Here is a 26,865-nt window from a genome sequence, read left to right as displayed (position 1 = left end):
GATTGTGAACCATCGTCCAATTTATTAAACAACAAACTACACTTCAAACACTACCGTTTTGCCATGTCTTTATTCCAACCAATGATGTAATTATAACTATTCATTATCACATAATCACTTTCAAAACACACATTCAAACACCCTTATTCTTCATTTGCACGTCCACCAGAACACAAATATTCATCAAAATTCATACTTCCTCTGTTACAGCAGACCCTACATTCGCAACAGTTTCCGTCAACAAATCATGCAGTTTCCTTGTCTCCACCGCAACACACTCCCGATCAAACAATGCAGAAACGACCGCCACTCCTTCAAGATTCACCACCCCAAGTTCCATCACAGATCTCGCATTTGAAAGATTTATGCCGCCAATAGCCACCACAGGTAGCTTTGAAGCCAAACAAACAGTTTTCAAACCATCCAAACCAATGGTGCGGTTATTTGCTTTTGTGTTGGTTGGAAATACGCCACCTGACCCTATGTAATCAGCACCATCCGCCCATGCTTTTAGAGCATGTTCTGGTGTCTTGCATGATACACCGATGATTTTTTCAGGTCCGAGAAGGGCCCGGACTGTGTTGACCGGCATGTCTGATTGACCAACGTGGACCCCGTCAGCATCACACGCTAGTGCAATATCGACTCTGTCGTTTATCAGTAGGGGGATGTTGTGAGCACGACAAATTTCAAGACATGATTTGGCTGCTTCTAGAAACTCTCCTGTTTCAGCATCTTTTTCCCTGAAACAATCAGGAAAAACAGTCTACATCAGCGGTCGGTTGTTAATGCTAGTGGGTCAAATGGGTAAAAAGCTAACCTTAGCTGCACAATGGTGGCACCTCCTTCAATGGCGGCTTTAACCGCATCTGTAATGGAATGACCCCATTTTTTATTCATCCCTGAATCTGTGACAGCGTATAAGAAGAGATCACTCGGTTCAAACAGTCGCAACTTGCTTGAATTTTTCCTCTTAAGCTTAAACATGTGATCAAAAGGACCCTGAGGCCCGTTGCCAATATTAATGCCTTTTCCATACTCCAGTGCAGTCTCGACATATCGTTTTGCTACCTTAACAGCTGACAACATTGAAGAACCCTTTGCCAGCTCAGCCGCTATACATGATGCCATGGTGCAACCCGTTCCATGAGTGTTTCTAGTCTGTATCCGTGGTGAACGTAACTCATAAAAATCTTTACCTGCATCAACAATATATAATAAAGTGCATAAGTAGCTACCGCAACAAACACATAATCTATGAGGAAAAAGAATATCAATGGCATACCATCAAAGAAAATGTCTACGGCATCTGAGGAAGAAGGGAGATCGCCACCTTTGACTAGAACATTCCTAAAACAATGTGAAAATTTCACTTTAGTTATAAAAGAGATCAAGATTAATCTTGACTTTGGGAAGAGTTCATAGAAGAGGTTAGGGCTGCAAACGAAAGTTCAGCGAACAGTTCGTGAACCGTTCGGCGGGACGTTCGTTTAACAAATGAACGAACATGAACGATAAAAATGAACAAAATCCGCGTTCATTCATTTATGTTCATGAACGTTTGTTATCGTGTTCGTTTGTGTTCAATAGTTCATCAGTGTTTTTAGTTTTTATATTTTATTTAAAATGAAATATATAATAAGTATCAGTGTATTATATATTTTGTTCATGAACGCTTGTTTGTGTTCCTTTGTTTCCTTTTGTGTTCATGCACATTAGTTTGTGTTCAAGAACGTTCTTTGCCTAAAATTAACAAACGAACACGAACACGTTCATTTCCTTAACGAACGAACACGAACATAAAATCTCGTTCGGTAAATGTTCATGAACAGTTCGTGAACACATGTATTCCTTAACAAACGAACATGAACAAGGTCTTGTTCATGTTCGTTCGGTTCGTTTGCAGCCCTAGAAGAGGTGAACCATAGTGCATGGTTTAAAAATTACCGTGGTCCCATATCATGTAAAGATTTTGCTGCAGAGCGCATGTCGGTAACTGTTTCTAACTGCACGCCACCAAGTAAAACAGAAGCCTCTTTTATATTCGGGGTCACAATGTCAGCCATAGGAAGAAGATCTTGCCTGCATACATGGCATACATCATGAGTGTTTTCTGATACACCTTAAAACAATATGGGTAGATGCAACTAACAGTAAATATATTTGCAAAAGTAAAAAAAAAAAAAAAAAAGAATGAACGAAACGGATGTATATATCTTACCTAAACGTATCAAGTATTGAAGAACCAGCAAGCACATGTCCGCTAGTAGACACCATGACAGGATCAACCACTAAAGCTGCCTTTACAAGTTAGACTGAGTCAACTCTGAAGCGACATAGAGTGTCATATACACTAATTTAAATCAACGTGTCATAATACCTTGAACTGGAAACTGTTTTAAACTATCATGAAGTATCTTCACCATGGCTGTTGATGGAAGCATGCCGGTTTTCACCTAAATAGACATCAGAAATGAATTATGGTCGGTATTTATGACCAAAACAACTTTGTCAAGAACTCGATTTTACAACTAACTTACAACATCAACATGCATATCTGACAGTACGGACTTCAACTGTGCTGCAACAGATTCCTCTGGAAGAACGCTCACATCCTAATAAGACGCAAAACGAATCATCAAAATTTTTTTAATATTAAAACTAAGAGTTGAAAGACGCATATAATGTATATATGTGTGGGCGCTTGAGGGGGGGGGGGGGGGCAAAAGTGAAAGTGCACTAATTTTAACATTATTTTACTAATTTCATGAAAATTACATTAAAAGACAAGGATGGTTAATCATGCATCATGTGGTGGCGTTGATAGCCGGAAGACAAGGGGGTACATGCACTAATCGGCAGTTGTCTCAATTGCTGAGTGTTATGTGCCTTATGTCCAAGGCTTGATGCAAAACTACTATCGAGTCGGGGGTCTCACTGGAAGCAGTCTCTCTATTCCTACGGGGTAGAAGTAAGGCTGTCTACATCTTACCCTCCTCAGACCCTACCTTAGCTATTGGTGGGATTCACTGAGTATGATGATGATGATGATGATGATAAAAACTAAAAGTTGAAAGAAACATATAATCAAACATCTTATATTGTTAAACCTGGACCCCAAGGGTATTCTGTGCAGTAACAGCGGTGATCACAGTAGAACAAAACACTCCACGTGCAGCGCAAGTTTTAAGATCGGCTTGTATTCCTGCACCAGCTCCTGAATCAGAGCCAGCCATGGTCAGAACATGCGGGATCTTATTGTTACTGGACCCATTTGTGACGATTAAGGCCATCTCCTCTGGCATTGCCTTGAGAGTCAAACTGCCAAATTGGTCAAATGCGTGTCTGCTACCTTGTTTCGAACTGAATACTGTACATATCTGGTCGTAAAAGAATTAATTAAATACAGTTTATGATCAGACGAGATATGATTGAAATGGGAAAGAAACAGAAGTTTTAAAGGCACATATTGGAACTAAAACAGCTTTATGTTTAGATACAACATAAATTCAAAGTGATTATTATTGGTATATGAAGTTTTATTTAGAGAAAATTATAACCCTAGCTAATTACTTTATATCAAACACTTAATCTGAAAAGCAACAGTAATCGCGTTAAAGGCACATCCAAACACCTCCTAGGTCTAAAATATAAACCGAAGCTATGAGCAACATCAAGGTCAAACATCATGATACAACCCGATCATTTATTTTATAGGAAAACGATAATTTATTTATTTAATAATCTAGAACAGGTAGCAGCAATCAGTGAATTTGGAGCAGGAAACAACTTTGAGTTGTGTAGAAATGTGTGAACGTGAGATGATAGTTTAAGAGTAAATCGAAAAGATATGATTGAAAAGGAGAGAGTGTAGCGTAGTACCTTGTGATGAGCAATGGGGGTGGAGTAGGAGAGGAAGAAGGCCATATAATATAAAGGAGTAAAGGTGGACTGGTGGAGGATATACACTCGAATAAATTAGTCACCACTCATGTCACGGAGATACATACAATGCACTGCCCTTGGCCCTTGCTTTAACTTTAATCACCTATTGGCTGTGCTTTCATTTTCCAATAACATCACATTATAGGTTCCACTGCATATAAAAGTTAATAAGGTGTTTTTATTGTGTTTGGGTTAGCTTATTTAAGTTGTTGAGAAGTTAAAAATGATAAGTTAGTATTTGTAACTTATAACTTATATGACTTATATAAGTGAATAACTTGTTTTTGAGAAGGAATCCCAAACATGAATCACACTAGGGTCAACTACTCGGCTCGGATTTGAAACCGAGCTGAAAATCTTAGCTCGAACTCGATTTGGTTTTAAATTGAGTCGCTGACCCAGCTCGGCTTGGCCTGACTCAGCTAGGCTCGAATTTTAAAGGAAAATTTATCACATAGTTTTAATATTTCAATAGTTCAAAATAAGTTCAACCTACTATATTACAAGGCAAATTGAAGTTCAACCAAATATTAAAGAAGTTTCAAATCTCAACGAAATACAATATTAGTCATTAGCATCCTAATCAACCCCCAAACATACCATAGATATCTATATGCACTTCTAAATACATGCAAATAATAACCAATTTTATATAACTAGTATTAAGCACCCCTGCGTTGCGGCGAGGCCATAAACACTAAACTTGCGGCGTGTTAATGCGAATAACTTAGACCGAAACATAAAACATAGAAAAAAATAACTAAGTTGACATAGAAAAAAACCAGAATAGTTGACTCAAAGTCTCAATCCAGCCCATTTTGACCCGCTTAAAAATCACCCAACCATCCTCTGAGTGACTATTTACATATTTCCTCAAGCTCTGTATTTTCAACACAAACCAAGCGGGTGTTCACACAAACACACACTATTTTGCCACTTTCAACATCGGTTTTTTCACTCGTTTTACATAGACACAATATCCACATTGTATGCTAGCAATCTACATCCACCTAGTACCAAAAAAAAATGCTAAATATAACGATCACAACCCAAACGTGCATAAAATCATCGTTACATCAAACTTGTAATCTAACCAAAGGGGCTATATTTCATCAGTGGATAACAAACTAAAAACCAGAGTATCCTTAACACACCCTTTAATCATCGTATATTTCCTCAAAAGCCCCTCCAACTTAAACCCAGCTTTCTCCAACACCCTCTGAGACCCAACATTCTCCACATCAGTAAACGCCTGCAGCCTAACAATATCTGGGAACTCCATCAACACCTGCTTCACGGCCATCTTCACCGCCTCCGTCGCGATCCCTCGTCCCCAGTACTTGGCTGCCAAGCCATATCCGATATCCGCCTTGTGTCCATCTTCGTAGAAAGTTGATATGAACCCGATAGAGCGGTCGTCTATGCATATTGACCGGCGCCAACGGTGTGGTATGCATTTGTCTTTGATGAAGGTTAATGATTCATCTGTTGTTTTAAGTGTTTCCCAACGGAGGAAGCGTGTTACTTGCTCGTCGCCTGCGAACTGGAGGAGGTCGTTGGCGTCGGAAAGTCGGAAGGGGCGGAGGGTGATGGTGGTGGGTGGAGATGAAGGGTTCATGGTGGAAATGGAGTGAGTCCACACCGGTGTGCTAGATCAAGTTCTTTATAGACTTGTATAGTTGCATGTTAACATTTTTTTATGTAAAGATTGTTGCTAACCACTTAGTTTTTTAATCTTCAATAATTGCTGCACTTTTTAGACTTTGACTAACAAAATTTTAGAAGAAAAACTAATGTACTGTTTGGTTTAAGTATTTGGTTAGTATAATTATCAATGAAATTTGAATGTAAAATGATATAACTCACATGTCTCCAAAAAGGAGGTAAACCGACGACTTAGGCCTTCAATCATAAATCATTCTTTTGTTGAACGAACAAAATAAGAAATGAAATCTACATTCTAATTCCATTCAGAATCATTCAATTCCGTTAAACGAAGATTACCTAATGATATGTCAATTTTATTACAATCCATGTAGTAATCGACATAAATTTTAAAATTTAAACAAGCTCTAACCTATATACTCAACATATGCAAGTGGAAGTTAAATAAGTGATATTTAGAAGTAAAAAGTTGTTATAAAAATGGACAATCCCTGTAAGTCCTTCTATAGTGGGGCTTCATATGGTGTCACATACACACAAAATGCCCCATAGCGGCCGCGCACACCGCCCTCCGGGGCGCTATAGGCTCGAAAACGGTGCTACACTAAGGTTTCTCACACACACATACATATATATAATTGAAGGGGTTAACCACTACACACTCAAGTTATATAACCCTCATTTTTTACGCATTTGCCACGTGTCGTATAACCCGACATCGCAAGTGGTTATGAGAGATTACCACTATGCATGACCTAATTATCACTACAAGAAAACGAAGCATTAACGGCGACTTTTGTCGTCGCTAAAAGTCCCATTTGTCGTCGCTAAAGGCTTTAAAGGCTTTTAGCGGTGACAAGTGATAATAAAACAAGAACCGTCAGATGATGTTGTGATCGAACGGCTGTGGATGGATTTTAAAACAAAGACACGGATAATAACCATTAGCGGCGACTTTTCTGAAGTCGTCGCTAAAAAGGTCGCCCCTATTGCTTATATTTCTTGTAGTGATCTCTAAAAATTTTGAATCATGGTATGCTTTAAATGATCGTTTAGTATTCTTTTGCATTTAACCTCAAGTTTCCTATTCATAACTTTTTAACTGATTTGACTGAGCCAACATGGGGTAGCCCACTTGGTAGAGGGACTTGTCTCTTAAAGGAGGTCTTAGGTTCAAACCTTGGTAAGGGGTGGCGGTTGTCGGCGGTGGGTGTTGGCAATGATGGTGGGTGGTGGTAGTGGTGGGCGGGATGTTGATGAAGAAGGGTGAGAGAGAATGGAATGAAAAAAATAGGGGTGGTGGATAGAATGAATTTGAGGGAATGGAATGTCTCATGTAATGGGTTCTTCCATTAGCTTAACCAACCAAACACATGATTTTTCATTCCCTCGTAATAGTCTATTCCGTTTCGCCACTCATTTCTGCATACCAAACACTTGAATTATTGGTGTGTAACATTTGAGTGGTTAAAAAAATAAAAAGAAACTGATTTGACTAAGGCCACACGGGGTGGTCCGTTATACCACCCCCATCACTCGTTAAACAAGAACGGAACACCGCCGTCGCCCACCCCATCACGCGTTCTTTTTGATGAACCCTTCTTGTTTGACGAACCCTTTCACTTGTTTTTTTTTTTTTTTTTTTGAAAAGAACCCTTTCACTTGTTTGAGGAACCTTTAAATTGGTTTTAATTTAATTGAAATTTATATTTTAGTGTTTTATTGTTAATTTCTAATTTTAAAATGAAAATTAAAAAAATTTGGGAGTGATAGAATTCCATCACTAGTGATACCACCCCCTACATTTCTATCACTAGTGATAGAATATTGGGTGATGACATGACATGGTTTGATTGGATAGTGGGAGTGATAGAAATCTATCACTAGTGAACCACCCCTCCTCCCCTAAGGTGTGTATTCGTTCAAGCATATTTGGCTTTTCATATTCCCATATTGATATGCGTATCTCACTATTTAAGTTCACGTATCCTTTTCGTCTGCCATTCCATTCATTCTGCTTGGTACACCCAACGTCCCTCAGTTAGTTCGTTTCGAAATAGAAACCTTGCCAAACATCATTCTTGACTCCTGATCAACATATAAGTTGGTTTGTTTCTTGCAGCTATGGAACCATCCCTTGATTGATTAGTAATAGCTTCAACTTTTTTTTTGTTACTTTGGCCTGATTGTTATGAATAATAATTCGACATTTTCCGCTAATAATAATCTTTATGAAACAGGTTGTGGGGTTTGATGACTGATGAGAAATATGAGTAAAGCTAGAATGAATGTAGAAGATGATAGGCTAAGCATGCTGCCAGATGATCTTATCTATAGAATCCTCTCTCATATTAGCATTAAATATGCTATTCAAACCGCTGCCTTGTCTTCTAGATGGAGGTTTCTCTGGACTTCAATGCCCTATCTCACTATCTCAACTCTTGATGCCCCTGACTTATCTGAATTTGTTAACCATGTTCTGTCTCGCCGCAATGATCAAATAGAAGTCTATTCGGTCAACCTCAGTTTTCATCAACAGTTTAGTAAAGAGTTGCTGAAAACAATTCTTGACTATGCATTCTCCCACAATGTCCAAAAACTTACTGTTGCATGCTTTCTTAATGGGCACATTGTTTTCCCTCTTGATCTCTTTCGTTCTCGGTCTCTCAAATATCTCAGGTTGAGTGGATCCCCTGCTGGACCCGGTAATGGCAATTGCATTATCTTTGAATCAACTTGGGAGCTCCCGGCTCTAACGACGTTGCGTCTTGATTACATACTGGTTGATGATAAATTACACGGCATAAGTCTTTTCTCCAAGTGTGCAGCCTTAAAGAATCTTACCATAAATTTCTTTGCAGTGTTGGAATCATGTAACTTTACTGTTTGTCATTCTGGACTTTCTAATCTTACTCTTGAAAATGGATGGTTTACACTAAATTTTGTCAATGTGGTTGCACCTCAACTCAAGAATCTTACGTTACGAAGCTGCTACATCGAGCATATGATTACTGCACCCAATCTTGTCTCTTTGCTCTTCCAAAGTGCTCATCTTTTGCAGTTCTCTACAGAGTTGCGTTCTTTGGAGAAGGTGGATCTTCGTGTTTACTTTGCAGACTTGTGGAGCGGTAGTAGAATCGCTGGTCTGCTTCAACAGCTTCACAACGTCAAATTTCTTACACTGAACTTGGAGTTAGTCGAGGTACATTGGAATTTTGAACATGGGAAACGCTTTATTAAAATTGATAAATAAAACAAATTTAGTTTTATTCTCAATATATAGTTAGTTTTCATTGTGAAATTTTGCAGCCTTTTTCTTCATACATGGAAAGCATCTCACTTCAACCTTCTCCGTTTTCTAAGTTAAATAGTTTAAAGATTTATCCAGTTTATGTACCCTCGGATGATGACGCACATATGAAAATAACAATGTCTACTAAGGTACTAAAGTATTTGCTAGATGGTTCTCCAGGTGCTACCTTCAAAATGATCTCATATGAGGTATTCACACTATGACCATGCATCGTATTTGTTATAATTTTTGAAAAATAGCAGAGTGAATGGGCAATATATGATAATATTCATTTAACAACCTGTGAATGGTTTTGCTTAGTTTCTTAAACTTTCAATGACCTGTGAGCTTCCTAACGTTGAACGACTCAATTGTAAGTTCTCGTTTGGCAAAAGTTTGTTTTTTGTTTTCAAGATTATTTTGTGCAAAAGTGTGAATAAGACAGACAACGGTTTTTCTCTGGTGAAAATAATTTTAACTTACTTTGAAAAAAAATACAACTTCATTTACATGTTAAAATGGCCAGTGTACAATGCATCTCTGTAAAAAAGGGCACTTAAATGAGGTCCGTATGTTCACCAGGAAGTCAAGGAACAGCAGCAGAAGGCTCGAGCTTTTGAAAATGCTGTAGCAGCAAAAAACCTTATAGCAGATTTGCAGGAGATGTTAGAGAAGGAGAAAGCTGATATTGATGCTCAAACGGATCGAGGGAAGACACCAATGGAGTGCCAAGAGGCAGCCGAACAAGGGAAGTGTTGAAACAATGGTTAACACAAGGATAACCAAGAGGGTTGTTTCACTTATGGGTTCAACCTCTTCTCTTGCTCGTATCGGTGGCCTGAGATCTGCAAAACAGTAAACACCGTTAGTCTCGTTAAGAGGGGGGAAGGGGGTTTTCCCTCTTAACCAGGCTCCGGCGTGAGAATAAGTACTGCTCTGAGAGGAATAAAACAGTGTGTGTATAGAGTGAGTAAAGAGAGCCAAAGATCCTGAACCTGAATGATGAAGGGTCCTATTTATAGCCGGAGGGTGAAGAAGGAGGAAGCAGCTGTGCCAGCTGTCGGTGTGCGCCAGCTGTCCGACCAAGGGGAATATCCTCTTGGTCTGCTCTGTCGCGAAGGGTGTAGTGGTACACGTGGCGTCCTTGTATTGGCTTGTGCTGGGTACCTCGTACTGGTCGCGTCAGCCCTGCTCCCTGGATTGCCGCAGGCCTATGTGGCCTTCTGTCAATGGTGACACGTGTTGTCCTTTATGTTGGGCAAAGCATCTTTGATGCCAGTTGTGAACCGCCTAGATGTCTTCTGGAAGCTTCTAGAAGGTTTTGGTGACATGGATGCCTTGTGTGCACAAAAGTGGTGTGGTCCCTGCCATGTAGGCAGGGAATTGGGACCATACCTCTTCAAGTCCCCCCAGTCCAGTGTGCCTTCTAGTTGAGTTGATCGTCTAGGAGGGATTCTGGACTTATGAGAGTTGTGATTTCTACGCATCGCATTGAAGTTGGTGAATATAAAGTGAGCCAAGTGGACGCATGCCGTATGGTTATTGGCCCTTTGAAAAAAGTGAGCCAAATGGACGCATGCCGCATGGGTTTTGGCTCTTTGAAAAAGGTGAGCCAAATGGACGCATGCCGCATGGGTTTTGGTTCTCTTGAAAAAGTGAGCCAAATGGACGCATGCCGCATGGGTTTTGGCCCTTTGAAAAAATGAGCCAAATGGACGCATGCCGCATGGGTTTTGGCCCTTTGAAAAAAGTGAGCCAAATGGACGCATGCCGCATGGGTTTTGGCCCTTTGAAAAAGTGGGCCAAATGGACGCATTCCGCATGAGTTTGGCCCTTTGAAAAAGCCAAATGGACGCATCCCGCATGGGTTTTGGCCCTTTGAAAAAGTGAGCCAAATGGACGCATGCCGCATGGGTTTTGGCTCTCTTGATAAAGTGAGCCAAATGGACGCATGCCGCATGGGTTTTGGCTCTCTTGTGTTTCCTTCTGTTGGAAGTTTGGTGGTTATGGGGAAGTGTTTGGTGTGACCGTCTGACGTCCCTGTCTTTTCGGAGGCGAACAGTTGCTTTTGCAGTGACTTTCTGTCACATCAGCAGACCCTGTCGCCCATGCTTCCCGTAAAACGAGCCGACGTCTTCTCTCTCCTGTGACGTGTCAGTCATCTATTGGGTGCTTTTCCTGTTTGCTGACGGTCCACTATCCATCGCATTAAATGCGATGGGTATAAATAGGGGGCGGTTATCCCTTTCTTCCTTCATTCTTGAATTCTAAGTGTGATTTTCTCTCTACCTTCTTCTTGTGTTTTCTCATCGTTCATATTTTCTTGAGTTCAAAACATCTTCTTCTTGACCTTTATCATGGCTGAGAAGAATCCAACTCAGAAGAAAAGGAAGCATAGAGGCAGGGCTCCTCCTGGTCCAGACCAAGCCGTTATTAACTGGAAGGAGGAGGAATTTCAGATGCTTGTGAGGGGGCATAACTTTCGTCCTGAGTGGGGGGCTCGGTACCCTCCCCCTGGATCCACTGCATTGGATGCCCCTCCGGGTTTTATCACGTTGTACGCTGCTTTTTTTCCGGGAAGGCAATTTTAGGTTGCCGATTACGAAGTTCACTGTTGCTGTTTTGAGGGGTTATGGGCTCCATATTTCTCAGATAAATGCGATTGGGCTCCCTCGGATTACCCATTTCGAATTTGTCTGTAGGTCTTACCGCGTTGAGCCTACGTTTGAGATGTTCAACGCTTTCTACAGCGTTTCGTATGCCAGCGGGTTTTACTCTTTTCAAGCTAGGATGGGGGTTACTCAGGTGTGTTCGGTGCCGATAAAGGGCATTCATGATTGGAAACAAAAGTTTTTTTACATCCGCCGTGGTGTGATTCCGACGGATATGTCGTATAGGCAGGTGGGTCAAGGGGTCCCTAAAGTGGATGCGCTGCCCGATTATGCTTCTCAAGAATGGTATGGGAAGATAACCGCTAAGCCGACTGCTATTTCTCAGTTGGATGAAAGGGCCTTAGTTGGTGCTGGAATGAGTATGTTGTGGGTGCCCAAGCATCCGCTGGGTCAACCTGTGTACGGCCATAAGGGCAAATGTATGATTCTCTCTTATCCTGCCGTTTGGTTATCTTCCTTTATTTTATCATGTATCCTTAATTTTGTTGTCATGTTGCAGTTAGTTATAGTTTGTTGAACGCTTTGGACCCTAAGGCGGCGGGTGCTATGGTTGAGGCCATCCAAGCTGACGGGAACCCAACGTGGTTGGACCAGATACAGGACCGTTTTCTGCATCCTACCGATGCTAGTTTGAGCAGATACGCGAATGAAGTTCTCGGTGAGGATGATTGGGATGACTTTGTCGACTCTGGTCGAGAGGAAGTCATCATCCTTTCTAGTGGAAGTTCTGACCGGGATGTTGAAGATCTAATATCTCATTCCGCGCGTGCAGGTACCGCGCCTGGTGGTGCTGCTGAGCCGGTACATGAATTTGTTGAGGATGATGATGATGCGGAGGCCTCTGTTGATCCGTCTGCCCAGTTGGAGACGAGAAAGAAGGCACGGACTGATAGATCTGGAAGAAGGGAAGAGAAAAAGGAAAGCGGAGCTGCTGGATCTTCTCGTAAGCAACCTTCTACTCTTCCATATCTAGATTATGTGGTAGTGTCTGATACATTGTCTGGCCTAGGCCCTGGGGAGGTGCGTCAGGGGTCGGATCCTGACGATAAGGCCACTTTGACTGAGCATATGAAGAAGAAGGCTCTTGATGATCATAAGCGTCATCTTGATGAACAAGTTGTTGCCCTTCTTGCGGCCAAGAGAGCTAAGCTTCAAAAGGATGCCCCCCCCCAGCACCTTCTGAATCTGAAGTTGATTTGGGTGTGTTTAGTGGGGGTCATGGGAATTTGTTGGAGGAGATATATGATGCCTCTGCTCCCCGTCTTGGTAACTTATTTTCATTGTATGTTTCCGGTATCTGTTCTTTGGGTCTTTTCATTAATTGTTGTCGTATTGCAGTGTTTAAGACAAGCAAGAAACCTCGGCCGGTGGATATTTCTCAGATTACTCCACCTACTTCTCCTCCGTCGAGGACTGTTGGCTTGACCCCTCCACGTGACAGTGTTGGTGCGAATGTGGAGGGTGGTGAAGGGTTTGTTGGAGGTACATTTGAGGGAGGTGATGCTGTTGGAGGTGATGTTGGAGGTGATGCTGCTGGAGGTGACGGTGCCGGAGGTGATGTTGCTGGGGGTGATAAGGGTAAAGGTGTTGAAGTGGAGATGGAGTCTAGTGAGACTACTCCGCAATAAACCATTTACACAAAGCGTCCTCCTGGTGGGGGTGGGGCCACATCTGGCACCGTGCGGGACTCGCACTTTGAACATGTTCCTGATGATTCATGGGGCAATCCAGCTTGTGATGATATGCCTCACGTTCCCCGCTGGAGCCTTACTCAGGGTTCTCGCATGGAAGATTTGAAGAATTGTCATGAGTTTTTCTCTTTGTCTCTTCCGCCTGCAGAGAGAATGTTTCAGAAAAACCGCAACCGCTTTGCCCTTATAGATGATCATGTTAGAGCTGGAGTTAACTTCTTTGCCACTTCGCAAGAGATTCTTCGCGAATGGCGATCTATGGGGGAAGAAACTCTTGAGTTTGAAGAGGCTAAGAAGTCGTTTTTTGAAGAGAGAGAGAAATTTAATACAGAGAAAAAAGGTTTGCAATGGCGGGTTGCTGAGGCGGAGCGGAAGCTCGAAGAGCAGAAGCAGTTGAACGAGCAAAAACAGAAAGATTGGGAATCTGCATGTGCTCGTACGAATTCTGAAATGCAGTCGCAGCGTGAAGCTATTGTGCGGCTGTCTGGTGAGAAGACGACCCTTGCGGATGAGGCGCATCAGGCGCGGCTTGCTGCGGAGAAGAAAGAAAAGGAGTATGTTGCACGGATCGACAAGCTGGAGCTTCTTGTGCAGGAGAAGGCTTCGGAATGTGAGGCTGCTCAGCGCCTTCTTGATGAGAAGACGGCTGAGTGTCGTGCGTCTGAGCTGCTTGCTGAGGAAGCCTCAGCTGATAGTAGGTGGTTGCTATCCCGTGGCGTTCCATTGGTAATGTTCTTTGCTTGCCCCGTTGTCTTCTTCCTTTTTATTTTTGCTTTTGTGTGTTCCTTTCTGCGACCTTACTCGCTTTTGTTTTTTGTGTAGCTTGCTGATCGCATCGTGCAGTCATCTGAACTTGCCCGCTACATGTTTGAATTGGGTAGGGCAGGTTATAACAGTGGGCGCAAGTTTGGTTATGCGGAAGGTAGATTTGCAGCTTCTAACAATGAGAAGGATTACAACTTTGAGTTGTACAAGGAGGATTGTGATGGTGCTTATGCGGAGAAACGGAAAGAGTTCTCGATGCTTGATTTTGCCGTTGTTCGTGCTGCTGGCAAGTTGGCTCACAAAGCTAATGGAGTGGCTTTGTTAAAGAAAGCTTTGGGAGATGATGGCGATGGTGGTGCAGGAGGTGCTGGTTCTAGCCATTCTTGATTGGAGGTTTCCGGCCTGTGTGCCGTGTATAGCCCTGAATGGGCTTGTAGTGGTTGCTTTTGAGACAATTTGAAATTTCTTACCTGTCGTGTTATGTATTTGACAAATATTTTACCGCTTTGTTTTTTGGTTATGCAAATTTTGAAATCGTCATAATATGTGCATGTTTAATTACTTTGATTAGGTGTCACGAATGAATGATGGCGCTGACAGGTGATGTTGTGTTACTACAACGTTTTTATTCTGTCGTTTAAGTATGCGCGCTTGTATGTGACATACGAAGTGATCGAGTTGCAGGTTATTGTGTGAGCTCAGCTGGGATCACAGCCTTGGGAGCATTACAATGTTTAGTTACCTTGCTATCGATATTTTCGTGTTTATGTGGGCACGAAGTTATGTTTTTTGGCGTTTTGTAGGCTTTGGTTGTGTTTCTGACCCGGCTGTTCACTTGGTTGTGACGAGCCTTGGAGGTCTACAACGTTTCCTATGGTCGAGCCATTGATGTTTTCGTGTACGCCCGGAGTAATAAATGCAGTTGTGACAAAACATTTGCATGAAATAAAGGTAGCCAAACACTTCTTTTATTAGGTAAATGTGTCGGCGATTCGCCCTATACGATTACATGTTTGCATTATATGTAGCATTTTCGTAACTGTTGGGCATTCCAGGTTCGTGGAACTTCTTTGTCGTTCATGGTGCGTAGCTTGTATGCCCCCTTGCCGAGGACCTCATCAATGATGTACGGGCCTTCCCAGTTGGGAGCCAGTTTTCCCGGTTTTTCTGCGTTGGACGCTTCATTGTCCCTTAAGACATAATCACCTGGGTTGAAAGTGCAGATCCGTACTCGGGAGTTGTAATACTTTTCAAGCTTTGATTTGTATTTGGCTTCATTGATTGCTGCCATCTCCCTCCGTTCTTCTAGGAGGTCTAGGTCGATCCTCCTTTCTTCTTCGTTATTGATCAGATTCATGGAGAGCATTCTCGGAGATGGAAGGCCGATTTCTGCTGGGATCACAGCCTCGGACCCATAGACCAAGCTAAATGGTGTTTCCCCGTTGCTTGTTTTTGGCATTGTTCTATGGGCCCATAATATGCTGGGTAGTTCATCGACCCACCCACGTCTTTTTTCATCGAGCCTTGCCTTTATGCCATCGACGATGCTCTTGTTAACTGCTTCAACTTGACCATTCCCTTGCGGATGTGCGACCGACGAGAAGGTATGTTCGATGTTTAGTTCTTTGAACCATCGTTCGAGATCATCTGCTGCGAAGTTTGTTCCATTGTCGGTGATGATTCTGAGTGGTAGGCCGAATCGGCATATGATTTGTTCCCAAATGAATCGTTTAACAACTGCCGACGTGGTTGATGCGAGTGCCTTGGCCTCCACCCACTTGGTGAAGTAATCGACCGCGACTATGATGAACTTGACTGCCCCCGGAGCTTCTGGGAAGGGGCCCACCATGTCTATGCCCCATTGCTGAAAGGGCCATGCGGTTGTTACTGGTACCAGTTCGTTTTTGGGGCGCATGGTTTTTGGTGCATGCCGCTGGCAGCCGCTGCACTTCCTTAATTCCTTCACGGCATCTAGATGCATTCCGGGCCAGTAGTAACCGGCGTTCATTACTTTTGCCACTACCATACGCGGCCCAGCGTGGATACCACAAATGCCTTCATGTACTTCCCGGATCAGATAATTTGCGTCGTCGGCATCAACACATCTTAGCAGCGGGCCGAGATATGACTTTCGGTACAGTATCCCGTCTGCCATCTGATAATGTTCTGATTTGTACTGGATTTTCCGCGCCTCAGCTTTATTTTCTGGAAGTATCCCGGATTGTAAGTACATGATTATGGGTGTCATCCAGGACGTGGTTCCTGTTTGGATGACGCTGACTTCTCTGAGTGGAACAGATGGGTTGCTCAAAACTTCTATGCGCACATCCTTTGCCAAGTGCTGGAAACTTGTCGACGCAAGCTTGCTTAAAGCATCTGCCGGCTTGTTTTCGCTGCGGTTTATGTGATGCACCTTGTAGGAATAGAAGGTTTGTAACAACGTTTTTGCCTGGCTGAGATAGAGTGCCATTATGTCGCCCTTGGCTTCATACTGGCCGTTGATTTGGCCTGCTACTAACATGGAGTCCACATGTGCTTCGATGTGTCGGACCCCCATTTTGATCGCCAAACGCAAGCCGGCCAGAAAGGCTTCGTACTTTGCTTCGTTGTTTGTGCTCTTGAAGTCTAGGCGTATGGCGTATGTGAACTCATGTTTGTCAGGGCTTACTAGCCTTAGCCCTGCGCCTGCCCCATCTTCGTTGGATGCACCATCTGTGTACAGTAGCCATGGCTCTTCCGTTTGTTTTTTCTCAGCTTTCTCCATCGCCTTGCATTCTCTGTCTTTGTCGTCTGGCACTTCCGTCATAAAATCTGCCAAGACTTGGCCCTTGATCGATGGGCGTGATCTGAAGACCACATTGTGTCCCCCTAGCTCTATTGCCCATTTGGCCAACCTTCCTGATACTTCTGGCCTTGCTAGGATATTCCCAATATTGTAGTTTGTTAGCACGTGGATGACGTGATTGGCGAAATATCTGCGCAGCCTTCTTGACGCGTGAATCAGTGCAAGGACAAGCTTTTCCATGATTGCGTATCTGGTTTCTGGGTCGGTCAAGGTTCTAGATACATAATACACAGGCGTTTGGACACCTTGACGATCAACAAGTAATACAGCTCCGACTGCCTTGTCGGAAGCTGAGAGGTACATGACCAAAGGTTCTCCTTTGTTTGGTGCGGTTAGAGTTGGCAGCTTGATTAGACAGTCTTTCATCTCGCGGAACGCATTTTCTGCTTCCGGAGTCCATTGGAACTGGTTTTTCTTCATGCAGTTGCGCAAGGTCTTGATGAATGGGAAGGATTTTGCAGCATGGTTAGCTAGGAACCGATTGAGTGCTGCCAATCGTCCTGCGAGCTTTTGCATATCTTTGACGTTTGCTGGTGAAGGCATCCTTTCTATGGCCTGGACCTTTTCTGGGTTCACCTTAAAACCATATTTAGTGACTATGAAGCCCAAAAACTTTCCTTCTTCCATTCCGAATGAGCACTTCGCTGGATTCAGTTTGATGCTTACGCTTCGCAGCGTGTTGAAGGTCTTCTGGATATTTGCCAGCATCGCGCTCTCCTCCTTGCTCATGATTACCAGATCATCCATGTACACTTCTATGTACTTACCGATGGCGTCAATGAATGTTTCGTTCATCAACCTTTGGTATGTTGCACCCGCATTCTTTAAGCCGAACGGCATCTTGGTGTAGCAGTATAACCCCGTTGGTGTGCGGAATGCGGTTTTATGTTCGTCTTGCACAGCCATCTGGACCTGGTGGTATCCTTTGTAGCAATCCAGAAAACATTTCCACCGAAACGTTGCCAAAGAATCTATTTTCTCGTCTATGTCTGGTAAAGCGTAGTAGTCACGGGGGCACGCTTTGTTCAGATCCTTGTAGTCGACACACATTCGCCAACTACCATTCGGTTTCTTTACCATTACTGGGCTTGCTACCCATGTTTGGTACCGGACTTCCCTGATGATTCCTGCGCTTAACAACTCTAGCACTTGTTCTTTCATGGCATCATGTTTGATGTCGCCTAGGTGGCGTTTGGCGTGCACCACTGGCTTGGCATCTTCGGAGACGTTTAGACGGTGTTCTGCTATATGCCGTGGAACACCAACCATATCAGCCAGTGTCCAGGCGAACACGTCCATGTTGTCATGCAGTAGTTTCTTTAGCGCCGCGCGCGTTAGATCGGACATTGCGGGCCCCAGAGTGACTGTTTGTTCTGGGTACGCGCTATTCAATACCCATTTTTCTGCCTCTATGCGCGGTGCAGGTTTGCTTGCTTTGGCTGGTCTGCTGTCGTCTGTTGCTAAAACTTCTTTGCTGGCGTATATCAGCGCAATGCCTGTTTCGGTGGGGAAACCGACAGCGGAATGTGGTGCGGAGCAGATCATGTTGAAATCTCCTTGTGATTCTCTTCCTAGGAGGATGTCATGCCTAGAGTGCGCCGGCAGTACCATGAATGTGACTTCTTCGGTTCTTGAATTTCTCCCATCGGAAAGTAATACTGGGAATGATATTTGTCCTAGGGGAAAGACGGCCTCGTTGCAGAAACCAGTTAATGGGTAGTCGACTGGCTCTAGGCGCGCCTTGTCCTCTTGGTCAAATTGATTGAAACACTGTTCATATATGATGTCCGCGGTGCTCCCGGGGTCAATAAAGATGTAATCTGTCTGGTAGTGACCGATCGCCCCTGGAATGACTATTGGCCGCTTTTCTCTTGGACCTCCCCTGACAACTGGAAAAACCACTTGTTTCTCGCGCCATGAATCATCTTGCGCGCGCTTGTTGTAATGTTTCCTTGGTCGCCGTGGACCTCCTTGTACCATGTGAGTTTCTAACTTTCTGAGCTTCTTTTTGTCTGGCCCTTCGTCTCTTCTTTGTATCTGGCGGTAATCGCGCTTTCCACCTTTGACTAAGTGGGTGAGCTTTCCGTCTCTTAGGGCTCTTTCGATTTCTTGCTTTAGGCTAAAGCAATCATCGGTTAAATGGCCCGTATCTTTGTGAAATTCACAGAAGAGATTTGGGTCTTGACCCCTTTTGTTGCGCATCTGCAAGGGTGGTTTGAACTGATGGTTTTCTGTGGCTAAAACTTCAGAAGGTGTTTTGGTTAGTGGAGTCCACTGCTTTTCTCTATTTTCGCGCTTCACTTCTTTTCGATGGGCTATCTGGTTGATCGTATGGCGTGCATCGTCCCGTGGGGGCTTCTTTCTCTGTTCCCAGAAGCCCTCCAGGGTTGATTTCTGCCCCTTCTGTTGTTTCGATCGTTGTGGTTGTGTGCGCGCTGACGGTGATCGTCACTGGTCAGTTGCCTGTCTGTCTGCGCAATAGTCTTGGCCGCTTCAATGAAGGTTTCCCAGTCTTTGGGTCCTCCATCTCGCCCTTTGATTCTTTTAACCAGATCGTCGCACTTGACCGCTCGCATGAAGTGTGCGCGCATCATTTTCTCTGGTATGTCTCCGATCTCTAGACATTCTTTGTTGTACCTTGTAATGAAATCTTCTACGCTTTCATAGTCTTTTCTCCATATGTTCAGACAATCACCCGGATCTCTGGCTTGTCTTCGCTGCTGAGAGAAGTGTGCTAAGAACTTCTCTCGGAAATCGACCCATGATTTGATTTTGCCAGCCGGTAAGTTGTCGAACCAAATGCGCGCCGCGCCAACGAATGTCTGAGCAAACAGGTGGCACCATGTTGGTAAGTTCCATCCGCCTGTTGCTCCTGCACCTTTAAACACCTGGAGGTGATCGTCTGGGCCCGTCAACCCGTTGTATTTACCCACGTTGTGTGGTAACTTCGTTTTGTCGATGGCCGCGCATGCGATTTCTTGAATGAATTTTGAATTTTCAGCCATGTCCTCAGGACGATAGCTCAAGGTGTAATCATGCTCTGCTTTGGGGTTGTACCCCGCGCGCTTGGATGGTTTGTATGCTTCGTGTTCCGGAGGAAGTCTGCTAAACACTGTGGATTCCCCCTTGTAAGTTGGGTCGTCTTCCTCCTCTTCCCATTCTGTATTCATGTTGCGCGCGTCCAGGCGGGTTTGGATCGGCCTTCGTTGTAGATTGGATGTTTGGACGAAGTTGCTCTCTGTTTCAGCATAAGTATCGCACGTGTCATGTATGCTGGGTCTTCTGACATGTTGCACTGGTTCTCTTTCTGGTCGTAAGTTCCACGCGTTTGTCTGCTGAGCCGTGTGTGTACTCAGAGACCTTGGTTGTGGAGTTACGAATGCTGATTGGTTAGCCTGTGCTTGGAGCAAGGCTTGTTGTGCGCTGAGCTGCGTGTAAACGAGGTTTATGGACGCCATTTGTTCGGCATACCAGGAAGCCAGAGTTTTTCCCTCGGGTAGCCCTAAAAGTGCAGAGTAGTTGAGTTGTGCTTGTTCCGATGGAACAGAAGGGCCTGGTCCATGGCTTACAGTCTGCATCGGCGGAGGTGTTTGGTGTAATATCCCCGTTGGAGATTGGAGAGCAGCTCCGTTTGTGGTTTGAGTGATGATTCTTGCTGGTGTTTGGAAGATGGGTCCAGTTGTGGTTTGGCTAACAGCCCTGGACGCACTTCCAAAAATGGATGGAAACTCGTTGTTCAGCTGACCTTCTTGGATGGTCTCGTTCCTTTGACCCCGTTGGACGTGTGCCGTGTCCGAAACGAGCTCAAAGGAAGAAACTTCTCCGTCAGCTGGGTGTGAATGATTTTGGTCTGCCATTTTCACGAGTGTTTTTTAGAAGAGAAAAAGAGGTGAGAGTGGTTTTGCAAAAAAACGGATGGCGCCAATGTTGAAACAATGGTTAACACAAGGATAACCAAGAGGGTTGTTTCACTTATGGGTTCAACCTCTTCTCTTGCTCGTATCGGTGGCCTGAGATCTGCAAAACAGTAAACACCGTTAGTCTCGTTAAGAGGGGGGAAGGGGGTTTTCCCTCTTAACCAGGCTCCGGCGTGAGAATAAGTACTGCTCTGAGAGGAATAAAACAGTGTGTGTATAGAGTGAGTAAAGAGAGCCAAAGATCCTGAACCTGAATGATGAAGGGTCCTATTTATAGCCGGAGGGTGAAGAAGGAGGAAGCAGCTGTGCCAGCTGTCGGTGTGCGCCAGCTGTCCGACCAAGGGGAATATCCTCTTGGTCTGCTCTGTCGCGAAGGGTGTAGTGGTACACGTGGCGTCCTTGTATTGGCTTGTGCTGGGTACCTCGTACTGGTCGCGTCAGCCCTGCTCCCTGGATTGCCGCAGGCCTATGTGGCCTTCTGTCAATGGTGACACGTGTTGTCCTTTATGTTGGGCAAAGCATCTTTGATGCCAGTTGTGAACCGCCTAGATGTCTTCTGGAAGCTTCTAGAAGGTTTTGGTGACATGGATGCCTTGTGTGCACAAAAGTGGTGTGGTCCCTGCCATGTAGGCAGGGAATTGGGACCATACCTCTTCAGGAAGGCTCCGGTGGAGAAAGTGCAACTGCAGTTTAAAAGAAAAATGGCACAGATGAAGAGCTCTTGGGAAGAAGTTGGTGTACAGATTGATCGCGGGAGAACAAAGTGTTGTCGCATAGTCTCTCAGTTGCGTGAAATTGAAGTATTATTACTGAAAGACCTTCCTGTTTCAAAGAGGGATGAGTTGCAAGCATGTTTTTCCCGTATCTCTGCTGAGGTTGACACTGTCGTGAAGAAAATATTACACCATTTAAGTGATCGCTTTATTGAGCTTGCTACAACATACCATACTTAAAAACCAACCGCTTGTGTCTTGTTGTTGTCTTAAGTTTTGGTGTCTGTCCTTCTTGTCTTTAAGGACTGGTATGTTTTTGCTGCTATCATGCAGAATTACTATTGTTTTTGTTGCTTTTGGGCCATTTTGATGTTATTTATAATCGATATAGTTTATGGTCTGCATCATGTTTATTTTATTTCTAAGCATGTCACTGAAGAAACACTAAGTCTAATCCGCGGGGGATAGGCTAGTAATGTCTTGACCAGTGGCGGATCTTGCCCGTTGAACCTGTCAGAGCCGAAAGACACGGGCACTAAAATTAGCACTACGGCCAAAAAACTTGCCAGGGCCGAACATAGTATATATACAAAATTTCGATCGAAATGCGGAAAATTAGCACTACGGCCGAAAAACTTGCCAGGGCCGTGGCCCTGCCACGGCTCTACTAAGATCCGCCCTTGGTCTTGACCAGGGGGTTATCTCTTAATCTCTTCTCTCGATCAACTTGAGTTGGAATCTCCTAAGTGTGATCTGCCGAATTTGAAACAACACCCTTAGATCATTACGAGGAGGAGGGGTGTTCTTCTCGCAACCAGGCTCCGGCGTGAGAATAAGTGTTGTTCTTTCTAGAGAGAAAGGAAACAAGTGTGTGTTTAGAGTGAGAGAGTAGGAAATTGGATCCTTAAACCTTTGGCGAAGGCTGGGATTTATAACCGGATGGTTGGGGAAGGAGGGGGCTGATTGGGCAAGACGTCGATGTCAAAGAATATCCATTTGGTCCCCTCTGTGCGATAGGTAATGCACGCAGAGGTGGGAGTATGATCGTGCACCGTAATTGGCTACACGTCGCTTTTAAGATGTACATGTTGTCTCGTCTGCACTCGGCTGTTGGTGAAAATTGAGAAGGGGTGAAATGGCGCACGTTGATTGGCCACACGTTGTTGTCGGCTGTACAGTTTGTCTCTTGCACGATTGGGCATCGTGGGGATCTTCAGGTACAGTAGCTTTGACGGACGTTGATTGGTTGCATGTCTCTTTCATCTTGTACTGTGTGTCTACTCTAAGAGTCTAAGCTAGCATTGTCCCGCGCCGGTGGGAGTGCCCCACGTGGTACACTGGAGTCAGCTGAGTATTTTTATTATTAAGTGTGGGTATAGTCCTGCACCATACCACTTCAGATTTAATATATAAATTTGGACAAAATTTAATAATTAACATAAAAAATTGTTTAAAGTTCATTTTACAAAGAAAAAGTCCATATAGTCCATTCTATATAAGTGATCGATCTCTAGATAGATTAAGAAAATATACAATATCCTTGCTTCTTGCATAATGCGAACTAAAAAAATTAGTTATATTATGTGTTCTTAATAATAGTTTAGCTTGACCAAAAAAATACTCGTATTAGTTTCAGACAGCCAATGAAACTGAAGAACTACATCTGCAAGCAATACCCTCGATCCACCTCTTACCTGGAGTTTTCGTTGTTTATATTGCCTGCTTGATATCACACTAGTGGGGTGCCCACGCGATGCGGCGGGAAACACAACGTTATCTCGTTTGTTGCGTTTTAATTCTCCGCCGTCACCAAAACCAAAATTATGGTTAATGGGATTTTATAACCATTTGGTTTCATTACTGGTGACTATTTTGTTCAGTTTTTTCAGTTATTCGTCAAACTAAAACCTTTAGCATGGGCTAGTAGGGTGTGCATGACTCTATAGGACGCAAACTCAAGCTAAGAGCTTTTTTGTTGGTTATTTGGTTGAGAAATTTTTAAAATGACCTGAGTCATAGGTGCTTTATCCATCGTCGAATTTAATTATCCTTTGTTATTGGTGGCTATTTGTCACACCCCCTAAATCCACCCGCGGAGTACCACCGCTTGGAGGCGTGACATGACCCGGATCAAGCCACCAATCATATTGAACATGTAATTAAATAGTAAAAGTTATCCATCAATACGAAAGGTGTTTATCAAAACCAACAAAAGTAAATATAGCGGAAGCATTAATGTAGAAACCCAACATAGGTGTTAATGTATGAAAAGTAATAAGTGTTTAATAAGTAATCACGATCCATTTGCCCACAACGACCTGCTCCTCCTTGTGCAAGCTCCATTAATACCTAAGGTCCTGCAAGGCATGCAGCAGAGAGTCAACAACTAGTTGAGCGAGTTCACAGAAAGTAAATGCGTAATAGTAAGTTCATGAGTATCAGGTGGCTCTACTGGGCCAATATAGGTTTCTATTGGTGGGGGCTTCCCATGTTATCAATCCACTAGACTATGCGTAACCATAAGTGTTCTTCACAACCGAGAACAGTAGCGCGTATGGGGTTTACGTAGGTTTTACGCAAGTATCCTTCACAACCGAGGATAGGAGTACGCGGGGGTTTACGTAGGTTTTACGTAAGTGCCTGACACAACCGAGGCAGTAGTGAGTATCCGTTCACGTAGGTTTTACGTGAGTATCCTTCACAACCAAGGATAGCGAGTAGCATAAGTATACGTAGGTTTTACGTATGTATCCTGCACAACCGAGGACGATGGTATGGTAGTCTAGTAATGGTATCCGTATGAATCTATTCAACCTTATCCTTTCAATCCCATTCCCAACACCCCGGGAATCCCATGCCTTGGTAAGAGTGTGAACTCACCTTGGGTTGCTCGGCAGATACACAGAAAGTACAGGTAAGCTAGTAAGTGGTCAACCACGTCCTATCATGGTTATTATACAAGTCAGGTTCGTATATAGCACGCATGTTCTACACGTATTGTATCAAGTATGATCATGGCAAATCACATAAACGTATCAGCAATCCAATAGAAAACAGATAACAATTCTAAGTATTCGGCCCAAACAGTCTGTAACAGTGCAGGTCTAATAACAAGTATTGTCGGTCTCGAGTCGAGACTATCGGTCTCGAGTCATGTTGGTGTTGAGATCTCGAGTCGCAACGAAGGAGGTTTCGAGTCGCAACAGAGGTGTTCTCGAGTCGCAAGTGAGCTGGTCTCGAGTTGTCATGGTCCGGTCGAGACTGTTCGGTCTCGAGTCGCAACTGGACTCGCAATGCCGGTCTCGGGTTATCATGCTCAGGTCGAGATCACACGGTCTCGACTCGCAACCGTGTCGAGACTATCAAATTGTAACAGATTTCCTGATTTCATGCTCATGATTTCCGTGATATTAGTTAACAAGTTTGGCAGTTTCTTAATCGGATCAATCAACAGTTTCAAACAAATCAAAGCAGCAATTCATACTTATATATCAATTCAAGAACATCAAATCAGCAATTAAATCAATGATCTTGCATATGAACAATATTCTACCAATACATCCGAACCAAAGCATGTGCAATAGTTATCAAAAAGCTACAACATATGACCGGTTTATCAAGCATCTCTAGTTACCCTTTGGATTAACATCATGCATTCAATTTGTGTGAACCATTAACTAGTACATACGTGTGAGTCGATTAACAACACACTAACAATTAACATCACAATCAACCATACTCTCTAGAACCCTAGATTATCATACAAGGTTGTAAACACCCATCAAAACATTATTAACATACAATCGGTACATATAATAACCGAATACAAGATGGAGCTGAAAAGGTCTTCGAGAGAGAGAGAGAGTTGCCGCCGGTTCCAAGGGAAGACGAGAGAGAGAATGAGAGCTCCTAGGGTTTGTGAACTTGTGTATGTTTGGTAAAAAAAATGTGAGATGTTTACAATATCTCATATGTTATGCGATTAGGGGTATGGGCCGAACCCATCTTTGGGCTGCCCTTGAGGTTTCGGGTCAGGCAAGTGGTTGCGAGTAGGGTTGAGCCGAGTGAAGGATGTGCGACAAAACAAGGTGTGTGGCCCAATTTTGATAACATATAACGTTTCATTCAATTAAACACTCAAGTTCATATAGTCGTATCATGCATTCAAACAATCCATATAGTTCACATAAGCACGTAACGTTACACAAAATAAGTTCGAATTACGGGTTGTCACACTATTTGGTTTGCTTTGTTAAAATCTTTAAGATTTAATTATACATCATTAGCCCAGGCGTTGCGGCGGGTCTCACTGAGACTCTTTTGAAGAGCATAATCTAACCCAGCTGCCTTAAACAGTAGGAAACCCTTGCGATGCAGTGACGACAACAATTTACAATACGGTACTCAGTTTTTGTTAATTTATCAATCCTCTCGTGATATATTGTATAGTAGATTTGTTAGTAGTCTTATTCGTATAATATTTTACAAAAGTTTGTTATGTTATTTTTTATTTCTGAAATTTTTGGAGTTAGTAGCATTAGTGTGGCTAGGGAGAATATTTTTAAAGTGTGATATTAAAAAAGTGTATGAAAAGATTAAAGATTTTGATGGAAACTAATCTGGATATAGTCATTTATTAAATAACACATTAACTAAAACACATGTAGTAATGTAGAAATCTTGAAATTTTAAGGAGAACGTATGAAGATTCAATTATTTGGTGAAGAGATTGAGGTTCATGTTTTTATGTCGTAATTTATAACTTTTGAAAATTGCCATGTATATTATAAAGGAATGCTTGATACCCATCAACGTCATGAGTGCCAACCGTTAACATTTAGCTGTTAATCTAGTAAACCTTGTATAGAATGAACATGAAGTCTTCAAGTTATGAAATAAAAGAGTAATATGAGTCGTTAGACCATTGTTAGTGGCATGGGCAAGCTGAACGATTTTTTGCATGGTAAACTTAGTATAGTGTACAAACACACGAAAGGCCTCTGCCAAGCCATGTGGTATGTTAAGAGAGATAATGGACAAATGAATTTATGAGTCATTAAGTTTACATGTTTTGAAATATTAGACGATTAAAAACGAACAAACGAAGACATAGATATACTATATAAAAGGAACTATGTTATAACTTGTCACTACAACTCTAGAATTTCCACGAAGTCTTTCTTTGCTATCGGGTGTAAATCGACATATGTTTTCGTTATGAATGTTTGACCATAATTTGAACTGATGCCCATTGGTCAACCAAAACAACATTTGTTGCTAAGCAGAGACAGTTTTTCTTTATTCTTTAGGATGCAGAAACACCCATTAATTTGAATGAATATCCATGTACAGACAATGTT

General features: G+C 43.1%; 4 protein-coding genes across 4 annotated transcripts; 1 reads left to right on the top strand and 3 right to left on the bottom strand.

The window, feature by feature from the left end:
• Positions 1-4,054, bottom strand: LOC110915097 (thiamine biosynthetic bifunctional enzyme TH1, chloroplastic). The gene is made up of 9 exons (XM_022159731.2): positions 3,883-4,054; positions 3,111-3,380; positions 2,541-2,615; positions 2,381-2,456; positions 2,222-2,297; positions 1,948-2,082; positions 1,286-1,350; positions 821-1,199; positions 1-743 (listed from the first exon to the last, which is right to left on the bottom strand). Exons 1-9 carry the CDS (start codon positions 3,925-3,927, stop codon positions 191-193), a joined length of 1,674 nt encoding a protein of 557 aa, XP_022015423.1. The 5' UTR covers positions 3,928-4,054; the 3' UTR covers positions 1-190.
• Positions 4,055-4,692: 638 nt separating this feature from the next.
• LOC110915099 (uncharacterized N-acetyltransferase p20) lies at positions 4,693-5,659 on the bottom strand. Its single transcript, XM_022159733.2, has one exon. The coding sequence runs from the start codon at positions 5,561-5,563 to the stop codon at positions 5,048-5,050; it is 516 nt and encodes a 171-aa protein (XP_022015425.1). The 5' UTR covers positions 5,564-5,659; the 3' UTR covers positions 4,693-5,047.
• Positions 5,660-7,879: 2,220 nt separating this feature from the next.
• LOC110919443 (putative F-box/FBD/LRR-repeat protein At4g13965) lies at positions 7,880-9,661 on the top strand. The gene is made up of 3 exons (XM_022163707.1): positions 7,880-8,812; positions 8,920-9,111; positions 9,485-9,661. Exons 1-3 carry the CDS (start codon positions 7,880-7,882, stop codon positions 9,659-9,661), a joined length of 1,302 nt encoding a protein of 433 aa, XP_022019399.1.
• A 5,387-nt stretch (positions 9,662-15,048) lies between these two features.
• On the bottom strand, positions 15,049-19,077 carry LOC110919441. The gene is made up of 3 exons (XM_022163706.1): positions 18,207-19,077; positions 15,533-18,116; positions 15,049-15,220 (listed from the first exon to the last, which is right to left on the bottom strand). Exons 1-3 carry the CDS (start codon positions 19,075-19,077, stop codon positions 15,049-15,051), a joined length of 3,627 nt encoding a protein of 1,208 aa, XP_022019398.1.
• Positions 19,078-26,865: the final 7,788 nt, after the last annotated feature.

This window comes from Helianthus annuus, chromosome 11 (assembly GCF_002127325.2).
Source record: "Helianthus annuus cultivar XRQ/B chromosome 11, HanXRQr2.0-SUNRISE, whole genome shotgun sequence".
NCBI lineage: Eukaryota > Viridiplantae > Streptophyta > Magnoliopsida > Asterales > Asteraceae > Helianthus > Helianthus annuus.
The sequence above is the reverse complement of the archived record's forward strand: the minus strand, read 5'-3'. Positions and strand labels throughout refer to the sequence as shown.

Excerpts from the sequence above, each read along its gene's own strand:
- LOC110915097 (XM_022159731.2), bottom strand. The coding sequence starts at position 3,927 with ATGGCCTTCTTCCTCTCCTACTCCACCCCCATTGCTCATCACAAG. Across the intron at positions 1,351-1,947 it reads TTACATGATATGGGACCACG|GAATGTTCTAGTCAAAGGTG; the intron begins GTAATTTTTAAA and ends ACATTGTTTTAG. Across the intron at positions 1,200-1,285 it reads CGTAGACATTTTCTTTGATG|GTAAAGATTTTTATGAGTTA; the intron begins GTATGCCATTGA and ends TTGTTGATGCAG.
- LOC110919443 (XM_022163707.1), top strand. The coding sequence starts at position 7,880 with ATGAGTAAAGCTAGAATGAATGTAGAAGATGATAGGCTAAGCATGCTG. Across the intron at positions 8,813-8,919 it reads TGAACTTGGAGTTAGTCGAG|CCTTTTTCTTCATACATGGA; the intron begins GTACATTGGAAT and ends GAAATTTTGCAG. Across the intron at positions 9,112-9,484 it reads TCAAAATGATCTCATATGAG|GAAGTCAAGGAACAGCAGCA; the intron begins GTATTCACACTA and ends TATGTTCACCAG.
- LOC110915099 (XM_022159733.2), bottom strand. The coding sequence starts at position 5,563 with ATGAACCCTTCATCTCCACCCACCACCATCACCCTCCGCCCCTTCCGA.
- LOC110919441 (XM_022163706.1), bottom strand. The coding sequence starts at position 19,077 with ATGCGCAACAAAAGGGGTCAAGACCCAAATCTCTTCTGTGAATTTCAC. Across the intron at positions 18,117-18,206 it reads CGCAATGTCCGATCTAACGC|AACACCGTCTAAACGTCTCC; the intron begins GCGCGGCGCTAA and ends GGCATATAGCAG. Across the intron at positions 15,221-15,532 it reads CTCGATGAAAAAAGACGTGG|GGACAATGAAGCGTCCAACG; the intron begins GTGGGTCGATGA and ends TTATGTCTTAAG.